The sequence below is a fragment of the Hylaeus volcanicus genome, chromosome 3 (genome assembly GCF_026283585.1).
Source record: "Hylaeus volcanicus isolate JK05 chromosome 3, UHH_iyHylVolc1.0_haploid, whole genome shotgun sequence".
Lineage (NCBI taxonomy): Eukaryota > Metazoa > Arthropoda > Insecta > Hymenoptera > Colletidae > Hylaeus > Hylaeus volcanicus.
Window position 1 is genome coordinate 19,991,426 of NC_071978.1, and position 11,050 is coordinate 20,002,475.

Consider the following 11,050-nt stretch of genomic DNA (forward strand, 5'->3'; position numbering starts at 1 on the left):
AATTATCTATCTATCTATCTAACAGTATATTTGGGAATAAATTGTAAGTTAAGAAACCAAAGTTATTTATGAATCAACCCAATAGTATCATTGTCACACAAGATTAGAAAATGTTTATTATTATTATTATTATTATAGTTGTAATATAAATTCTTGATATAAGTCTCGAGTCATTTGGTTTCTGTTTTCACGTTTTATTTGTAATAATTTCTGTCATTCTAGACTGTTTTATGTACCAAAGTGAAGTCCATAGTCTGCCAATTGTGAGTTCGACTTATAATATTTCTCTACGTGTGTTCCTTTTTTTTCGAAATTAATGTTTCAACCGCCCCATATAGATGTTTCATCGTGCATGTTGTGTTGTTTCAATTACAGCTAACTCTCGATTTACACGGTGCTTTTATTACACGACTATGCTTTTACTCGGTTTTCGAACTAACGGAGTTTGGAAAAGAGAAATTTTCAGAAACAAATGTTCGTTTGTTGACACTAAAATTAAACGTAGAAAAGTGAATCACTCCTTTTTTTTTTGTATACAAAGTCATTACACAAAAATTTTTAAATTTTATTTTAAAAAGAAATTTAAAAAAGATTGTGAACAAAAGACATATCTTTAAGGACCAAAATTAAAATTATAAAACAGAGTGTTATTTATTTATTATTTCACTAATGGATTCATATTTTTGTTGTATTCTTCTTGTACTTTACCTTTATTTTATGTTGCAATAAATGAATTTAATTAAATAACTGATTAAATTATATTTTGTTACCTTGATCAATATCTAGTTTTTATTTATTCCTTGCCTTTCTTTTTAGATTGAAATTACTACTACTGTGTCATAGTTTACGCATTATTCCTTTTGCTATTATTCATAATCGATTTCACTTATTAGTATTAATAAAACGTACTATTCGGTAATTTAAATCTAAAGTTTGTTTTACGTTCGGGTTTGAGAGGAATGCGTTGTTTACGTCAAATAAATGTTGAGGTGCGGCCAATTATAATCATTTCGGCTGAAACTCAGCTGTGAATATTTTACTACGAAGTAATTAAAATTTAATTGGGGTTAATGATAACGCAATATAATTATCCTTACATATTTTAAAGCCAGTTCAAACGATATAAACTGGTACAGTCAGAATACCACAAAGCGCGATGACAACAAATTTTACGTACCATCATATAATTGTATACGCAATTTTAAATTTCGTAAAATTATTCCTTCTTTAGGATGGCTGTGTTAATATGAAATAATTATTTACATTTGATGTAGAAATTAATTCTGTGCCTTTATATTCGATCGTTTATAACTTTAGATTAAATATTATGTATAATTATAAAATATTGAAAACATTTACCCTTTATTTTGTTACGTTAAATAGAAATAAAACACGTAGATTGTTTCGTTTTTTTTTTATAAATAAATGATATCTTTAGTTAAAAATGAACAGAATTAATTTCTACGCTATTTTATCCTTCTTGTTTATATCTTCTTATTATTTGAATGGATTCGCATTGATATTATTTCTCTCTATCTCTTTGTTATCTGCAACACTGATAAATGTACGAATTATTGAGAAATTGGCTCGATTGGCAATGCAGGAAATGGAGTTGACTTTCGTTCAGACGGATATAGTAATAATTAATAATTATAATAAACGCCTGTTCTACATCGCGAGCACGAACAATTGCATTAGATATTAATTAGTAACTATCCCATTTAATTGTCGCGGTGATACAGTTTCCTCTTGAATTTCGTGAGAATATATTAGTTTAATGGGAGTTACGTTTCAATTCGTGGTTTGATCTTTGTCGCTGAAATCGATTGGGGATGCTGCGGCACAAAGCTATTGAAAATGGTGCAAAGTGAATTCAAATGGTAGAAGTTAAATTAATCGCTTTTACTGCTATGAATTTGAGAAAAAAAAATTAATCATCTAATAAATAATCAATCAGAAGGAATATTAAGAATATTAAATACTTGAAAATTACCAATTTTTTTTACTGTGGATTTCTAATTCAATTTCCAGGTCACTGAATATTTGAATTTCTACTTTGTCGTGTGTCTGGCAAGATCATAGATATACACATAATTACATTTACAATAATAGAATATTCGAAGATGAGCAAACTAATTTTATTAAACATTTCGTTCAATCAGAGAAAGAAAAAAATTTGTTCAACTTCTTAACGTAATGTTTAATTTTGTTTATAATGTTTACTTTTTTGTTATTATTTATTGATCGATTTTGTTTGAAATTGAAACAAATATTATGACGAAAATAATTAAACTGGAAGTTAGCCTTTCAATGAAATCCAATCTGTCGTTTAGACGCAATCGTTAAAATGAAAGTTTGGCACACCTTTGGCTGAAACAGACTAGGACAAACTACTTAAATAAAGTAGTGGGTAGTTAGACTGGCGAAAGAGTCAGCCGACTAATGAGAAGTTCGTCAACCCCTTTCCTAATTTATAAAGCTCTATCTCACGAAACATTTTTAATTACATTAACAAAAATCTTTCGTGCCATATCATTTTACAACAAAAATACACTTTCTCTCTTATTTCGTGATGGTTTCAGAAACTTTGTTCTGTACGAGGGATCTGGAATGAATAAAAGTATACTTTTTGCAGAATTAAAAATTTCTTTTTAATTCAGTTATTAATTTGTTATATTAGGGTCTGAAATATTCACCACGGAAATGCTTTCTTTAAAAATCATTTTAAAACAAAAATACACTTTTTCTCATATACTGAAGTAGCTTTAGAAACCTTCACCTAGGAAGAGACTGAGACGAGTAGAACTATACTTTTTGAACAATCTTTTATAAAATTATAAATTTCTTTTCAATCCAGTTATTAATTTCTTTATATCAAGGTCTGAGATATTCATAAAATGTTTCTTTACAAAATCATTTTACAATTTCCTCTGCAAACATGATTCTGTTTCTACAAGTCATATTTTTCTGCAAAACAATGTTAAGTTTTACACATTTGTTGATATCACCTAGCTTCATGGACGTATCTAAGAAGGGACAAGGTGGGGTAACTGTTCTCCATTCTAAGTTGGACAAAATTGAAAATAAAACAGAAGAAACGTACAGAACGAATCTCTTCCAAAATTTCTTTTAAAATGAATCGTGTTCTTCCCTTTGTTATTATGTATTATTACTGGATACGTCCATGGCTAGCCTATTTATATTGCATTTCTTACAGAACATGGAAGCAATATTGTTAAAGCCGCTCAAGATTTTCGAGGAGTAAATTGGCCCACTTATTCCATTACAGCAACATCACGTTACGCATTCAAAGAATTCTTTCTCTCAGAGCTTGCTATCAAAGTGCTAAATATCGGGCGTGATCAAACACTCGACACGATCGGAGCTTGTTTCACGACCTCCACGGATAGTTCATCAAAAAGCAGAAACAAGGTGGAGCTTGGAGATCATCATGCTGAGGTCAGTAGCCACGATATGCACTGACTACGAACATGCCCATATACAGTGGGTGTAGAAAGTACTCGTACACCAATCAATTCCCAAAAAAACTGTGTAAAATTGTAATTTATTAACTTATTTTTGCTAAACAATGACATTCTACATATTCTCGGAAATCTCTACAATAGATAGAGTACAAAGGAAATAGGTATTTATGTAAGTTGCGAAATTAACAAGAAAAAAACAATTAATCGATAGAAATATTGAAGCAATAAGTATTCGCACAACTGTTTAATTTTTAAAACTTCGTTAAAAAAAAGAAATTTACATTAATTTACAAGTATTACAAGTAATTTCACAAATTATATTGACTAGTAGAGAATATGTAAAATATCATTGATTATAAAAAAAGAAGTTAAGAAACTACAATTTCACACAAATTTTTGGGGGGAAATTGATCGGTGTACGAATACATTCTACACCCACTGTACATGGCTTTCCACGTACAATTTTGTATCGAAAAAAAATATTTGTTATCGCCAAATATCCATCAAAATACCCCGTAAATTTCATACAGATCCCCTTAACATATCATTTTCAAAAAGTTCGTAAAGAAGTGCCTCATTTTCTGCGTCCTGAACCAGGCTTCTTATGTAAACAAAGGTATCGAAGTTTTGTGGTATTTATACCATTCTAAAGCTACCGAATCGATCTTTCGCGTCGTACGTTAATTATTACCGTACAGTTTTGTATTTTTGACTTTATCTATTCGTATTAAACGCGGGAAAACTTGAAATGCTTTCCTACAATGATGCTTTTAATATACAAGATGAATACAAAGATGTATTTTAATAGAACTATCGCTTGACACAGTTTATGTCACGGTGCTTATGCGTGCGAGGATGAAACAATATCGGGAAATTATTTATAGCTTAAATAAGGAGAACTAATGCAAAGCTATTGACGTACAACCGTGTCACTTAATAATAAACCGCGTTACATCGGTAGAAATGAAAGGTCTATTAAAACGCGGAGGCATAACTTCGGAAGTGAATTCAGATGACGAGAATAATGAAAAATGTTCGCGTCAACGCTTGTTCTGTTCAACTTTATTTTCGAAAATTGCCTGGTTTCGTTAACGAATTAATTCGAATGAAATTGTATTACTTCTTTTGTAAAATTTTACGTAGTGTTTGAAATGGGACACAATGCTTGAAAAAATGTACTACTTTCAACTCTTTTAATGATCCCTCTGAATTTGTTTTTGAAAAATCAAATATATTTATTTATTATAATTACACTGCGGATTTTATGCATTTATGATGTAAAATAATACAGAAAAGACACGTAGAATATACATAATGCGTGCTGGATATATTCTATAATTATTATAGTAATATTGATATTTCATTTTGCATAAGTGCACATACTTTTCGGTTATGTTTAATATATATTTCTCATATTAGTTTATGTCATGAATGCATAAAATCCGTACTTTAATTGTAATCATTGTATTCCTATAAACTGTATTATTAATATATAAATATATACACTATGCAACTGTATATTATATAATTCAATTTATTGAATATATTAATAAAATAGAATGTTTACTTCGAATTATTATTACATTTATAAGTTGATGTGTTATCTCTTGGGACTGATTTCATTCAGAAGATCTTCCAAGAAAAACCCTTTGATCCATAAAAAAAAAATATAGACTCATAGGGAATGTGATTTTCAATGAAATAAACCCAAAAGAAGCCCCTCGAAGTATTCTACAACAATTCGTAAATGTTCATCCAAATATAGGCGTAAAATATTTTAGAGTAACGTATGTTATGCCTTCGCGAACTTTTCTTTGAATTGCAATGTTTCTAATTTCACAGGGTCGCCAAAAATGTCCAAAATGATTTCCCTTCCTTCGTCTGTACACTGCGGCGTGTTCGAGTATGGTAGCTTGCACATTCCAGGGAATATTCGCATTGATGGTCTCTACGTCGCCCTGGAAACTCGTATGGATCATTTAGCTGGTAATACACCTAAATCAAATCCGTCTTCGTTCTCTAACTAATTCACAGAGTTTGATTTTACTTTGTTACTTTAACGTTGTTTTATGAGGCTGATTCCACGAGTTATGATTTGCGAAATAGATACACATGTACGAAATTGAATGGAATACAATGGAATTTAACGAAATTCGATGAAATTGAATGAAATTGAATGGAATTGAATGGAATTGAATGAAATAGAATGGAATTCAACGAAATTCGATGAAATTGAATAAATGGAATGCAATAAAATTCAATGAAATCTAACGAAATTTGATGGAATTGGAAGAAATAAAATGATATATAATGAAATGGGACGAAATACAACAAAATTTAATGGAATCTAATGAAATTTGATGAAACTGAACGAAGTAAAATAAAATTCAATGAAATTCCGTGAAATTCAATTTCACATGTGTGTCTTACTGTTCTTATCTAGAATTACTGACTGTGCAATGTATATAAATTGTAACAGTCACATAGAAACAGGGATACGTTATTCTGTTTTCAGTTCGGTGTGTATCAGAAACAATAATATTCCGTAAATCTACTACATAAGTGAACGTTGTATATCTTTTGCAAGTAATGTGCGAAAGTAAGATCCAGAAATTATTGACTGTTCGCAGATCGCACATCAACGTTGAGGAAGCTATGCAACACTTGACGCATCCCTAAATTTCGTAAATGAGAAGTTCGCGCGGTAATTTTCGCGACAGTGTACGTCCGAGGAACGCAAGTTTGTATTAACATATACGCTTGCATGTGAAGGCAACGAGGAAGAGTTTGTAGAGAGATTGAGATTTATAAAAGGATGCCTTGGCTCAATACGTGATATGTAAGAATAAAAGAAAAAAAAAAAATATTTCTAAATATATGCGGGAAGGAAACAGTAGTCGGAGAGAAAAAGGGAGAGGGGGAGAGGGAAAAAGAGGGAGAGGGGGAGAGAGAACGAATGCGACAAAAGGGAGGAAACGTGGAACGAGAAAAAGTGGATCGTCGTTGAAAACAATAGTAAATACTTTCGAGGGAGTAACGGACAAGCCAAAAAATTCAAATAGAAACGAGAGTACAGATTCGATATATTTCTACTAACTCCTCTTCGACGACAAATGTTAAATGTTTTAAATAGTAAAATCGAAACGATGTACTTGCTGTGTCCGAATAGAAGGGAAATGAATTCTAAACGATACAAAATGAAAGATAAATAAGAGATTTTTGTATGCTAAACAACGTGTTCTAAGTAGACAAATATTAAACAAGTGACAATTTCGGCTAACGAAGGAGACTCACTTAGAAGAAGGAAGACAAGAATAAACGCTCAAAGATCAACAAGAAGCTATACTTGAAATAAAAAGAAAAATAAATAAATACAAAAAAAAATGGGTTAAAATTAATTGTACCTAATAGCAGGGAAAACGAAATCGAAGTGAAACGAAAGAAGAATGTTATTCGAGTCTAAATGAAAATAAAATTCGTAAGAAAGCGAGACTAACGACACATTCAGAACAAATAAAATATTGTTCAGTGAAGGTGAACTCTCCAGACATGAATGTGACTTCAATCGTGGATATTTCCGGAAACGAGAGTTACAATGTGACCAACGGTCTTGATTGCGGCGGTGAACCACACTCGTACGCATTATGGGAGCGTGTGATGATAGTGATCGTTGCCGTTTTCCTCAGTGTAATAACCGTTGTTGGAAATATTATGGTGATGATATCGTTCAAAATCGACAAACAGCTGCAAACTACCTCCAATTATTTCTTGTTCAGTTTAGCAGTCGCTGATTTTGCAATCGGTCTAATTTCTATGCCCCTGTTCACGCTTTACACCGTGCTTGGTTATTGGCCGTTGGGACCGCACGTGTGCGACACCTGGCTGGCGTTGGATTACCTGGCCAGCAACGCATCGGTTTTGAATCTTCTTATCATCAGCTTCGACAGATATTTCTCTATAATGCGGCCTCTTTCCTATCGCGTCAAGAGAACGACTTCGAAGGCAGCCATTATGATTGGTAAGCATGTTCATTTATTATTAAATGTTTGTGTGTATTTGTAGAATTAAGATTTTTCTGCCGTGTAACAGCGCGATATGTAGAATTTACATTATACGAATAATTAAAAATAATCGATATTATATCGTGTTTGGTAGCATTTTCATCAGTATAACATCAGGAATTCAGTAGTGCAATTTGTTTCTTTAAGGCGTCTGGCCACCCTGAGCGCTCACCAGAATCAAGTATTCGCAAAAATCCATTGCTATTCTTCAGATAATGTATCTAAAAGTAGTGTGTACAAATTTCAGAGCAATCGGACCGCACGTTTACTTTCTTTTGGGATTATCTCGAAACTACACTTTTCGAAATGGTACAACGTAAATCTCGTAAACTATCGGTCCGATTGCTCTGAAATATGTACACGCTATTTTTAGATACATTATCTGAAGAGTAGCAATGAATTTTTGCGATTACGTGATTAGTTTTTTTTTTTTATTGACGATTTTTCTCTTGCGACAAACTCCAGACACGATCTAATTTTGTTTTCTTTTTTCACGTGTAACCTAAAGAGTATAATGATGGGACAGCCCACGCGCGTTTCGTGCCGAAGGCCTTCACCAAAAAGTTCGAACCGCCGCCAATTTTTTTTTTTTGTTAACTCAAAAAATGTTTCATGTGTTCATTAAACCGTTCTTTAGTATGTGTCAAAACATAAAAATATCTTTTTCTATACTTTCGCATTTATGAATTTTTTAAGAATAGTACCCATCTGGCGAGCGCTCAGGTTGGTCAGACGCCTTAAGATCCGATAAGAAATACGGGAAATGATGGTCGGCCTTCTTTGGGTCTAGTTCGCTACGTCTTTTTTTATCAGAGATGGGCAAAACCCTAGACTTCGAATAAATCTGAAGTTTGCCGATATGTTTGTCTCTTTTCCTTCTTTGGAAAATGTTCTAAAGAGGAGAGGAGATAGACATATCGGCAAACTTCTCATTTATTTGAAGTCTAGGGTTTTGCCCATCACTGTTTTTTATGATACCATTGTTACCCGTGCGGCGGAGTAACATGTGTACTCGGAAAAGCTTGAAACCATTCGAGTTGTCCGATTCTTTCGGGCCGGTCGGTTTCTTCGGACCGCTCAATTCTATTCGGGTAGCTTGAAAAATTCAAGTTACTTGGTTTCTTTCGAGTAGCTTGAATCTTTCAAGCTACTCGGTTTTTTTCAAGTACTCGACTCGGTTCGTAACTTCGAGCCGAGTTCAACTCGGCTTGATTTTTTCGGATACTTGAACGGCCCTACTCGATTTGACTCCAGTCTCAAGTATTATAGAGACTGCTTTCATGTACTTCCTTCGATAATGCTGTGCGTGACATCATCATCGAAGGATTTGTACTCTTGCTCGCAGTGGTGGCTTTCGGTTTCCCCTTGGAAATTTTGTTTGCAAGCCAAGAAACAAAGTTTCCAAGGGTACTCACGGCGGGAACCACGAGGAGGTTGCCACTTGCTTAACCATGACTCTTTGGGATTGATTTCGACTCCTTCAAGGAGCCATGGTCACTCCCGCCATTGGTACAATAATTTATGAGTCGCTAATAACCATTAGTAGTTGATACAACTCTAAAATTGTACTACAATTTTTTTTTTTAAATAACTTCTGCGATTAAATCTCACGAATTTACTTTCTCGGGATCGTCATTTTTTATGTCAAAAAACGAACTTAATAATTGGGGTCCTGTTGAACATCAAACGTGTGGAGAAAACCGAACGAAGAAGTGAACCACAAACATCTAGATATTATGTTTCTTAAATAAAAAAACATAGAAAAGTATCTCAATGTTTATTTCATTTTTCATATTCCTGTTACTTCCTGTGCGTGTCAATAATGACTCATAGTGAAAGAATCATGTCTCTTAATTATAAAATTTTAACAAATAGCTCCCTGATAATTACAAAATGTATGCAATATAATTCTTATAACTCTCAAGATCTGCATATTTGAATAGTATTACAAAAATGTTCTTATCTTAGAAATTATATTTTATAAGAATAGCGATAAAATAAAATAATAGAAAAGATAGAAGGAAAGATTAGAGGATAATTGTAATTAAATAAGTGCACAAAACTGGTCCAAACTGTCTACAACTCTTAAATGGATACTTCATTTTATACTATGTAAACTAGCTAATCGACAAACTAAATTACAGTTACATTATTCTAAATTTCAACAACTCTAGTAACCGAAAGAGATTACATTATGCAAAAATGTAAATGGACAATCTTTCTTCTAGCATCTGCATGGGGAATATCATTACTCCTGTGGCCACCATGGATTTATGCTTGGCCATATATCGAAGGACAGAGAACAGTGCCCGATAATGCCTGCTACATACAATTTATCGAAACAAATCATTACATCACATTCGTTACTGCAATTGCCGCATTTTATGTTCCTGTTACTGTGATGTGTATTCTTTACTGGAGGATATGGAAAAAAACCACGAATAGGCAGAAAATTCTCCCGTATTTGCAAGCAGGGAAAGAGGATGCTAGCAGACGGAAAGCAACTGGGTAGGTGGTTTCTAATCAATTTTAAATTAACATTCAAAATATGTTTTAATACGTTGATCGCCACGTCACCCATATATGGATGACAGCATTTTTCATCATGAAATTGATTAAATAAATTCTAAAAATGAGATGTCAAAGGAAATAAATCTGCATGGGATTCACAAATTTTACAAAGTTACAAAAATAAGTACTAGTTGAAATTTAAGTAATTTTCAGTTCTATAGAAACAAAGCTCACATAAATTTTCACGAGTAGTTTGGCAGTCAACGTGTTAAATCCAAATTCCAAATAAACATAACTACGTTGTACAATATAAAGTAAGCCCTGATAGTTCAGAACTCTGTCCTTGGTAATGATGTATTAATTCTAAAAAAGTTAATCGAGGTTCCACATCCTCCGATGTTTATATTTCACATGAGCTAATATTATTTATTCATATATTATTAATGAACTTGGTACTAGTCATTCCATTCTGCTTAATTGACTGAAAAGTCTCCAAAAAGTAACTGCTAACTTGATTAAATTGTTATCGATTATGTTTTTGTTCATTTTAAAGTAGCGGGGCATTGGGTATGGATGACAGTCGGAGGCCTAGGAGTGAGTCCAGCACAGGAGATGACATGAATACTACACATATCGCAGCCTCGTATCTCGAGAAACATTATCCTCAATATAAAACAGTAAGTACTATTAATTATATTTATAAACATAGTGTTTCAACGAAGTTCAAACGAACTTCCTTTTTTTCTATTATACATGTATGATTGTGGAATCATTGTGTATTATTCCTGAAAACTACATATCTAAATATGACTCCTTTTACAAATCTGATTAAATTTCTAATATATACAATTAATGGTATTTAAGTTTTATGTTACATACAGGGTGTCCCAAAAATGTTGGAGGTCCTTGAAAAGGGTGGTTCAGGGAGTGATTTGAAACAACTTTCTCCTTAGCGAAAATGTTGTCCGAGGCTTCGTTGAGGAGATATTAACG

At 32.7% G+C, this 11,050-nt stretch overlaps 1 protein-coding gene across 6 annotated transcripts in view; it reads left to right on the forward strand.

Moving 5' to 3' along the window:
- The window catches only part of LOC128873162 (muscarinic acetylcholine receptor DM1), a 28,620-nt gene that overhangs the window by 2,827 nt on the left and 14,743 nt on the right, over positions 1 to 11,050 (forward strand). For 4 of the 6 annotated variants that reach the window (XM_054116517.1, XM_054116519.1, XM_054116520.1 and 1 more), the window contains exons 3-7: positions 3,218 to 3,459; positions 5,328 to 5,471; positions 6,116 to 7,503; positions 9,775 to 10,054; positions 10,611 to 10,734. In XM_054116517.1, coding sequence (XP_053972492.1) covers positions 7,035 to 7,503; positions 9,775 to 10,054; positions 10,611 to 10,734 — 873 coding nt within the window. In that variant the 5' untranslated portion in view covers positions 3,218 to 3,459; positions 5,328 to 5,471; positions 6,116 to 7,034. Of the gene's footprint in view, positions 1 to 222; positions 264 to 3,217; positions 3,460 to 5,327; positions 5,472 to 6,115; positions 7,504 to 9,774; positions 10,055 to 10,610; positions 10,735 to 11,050 lie in introns of all 6 variants that reach the window. The other 2 variants (XM_054116518.1, XM_054116522.1) reach the window with 2 other exon arrangements.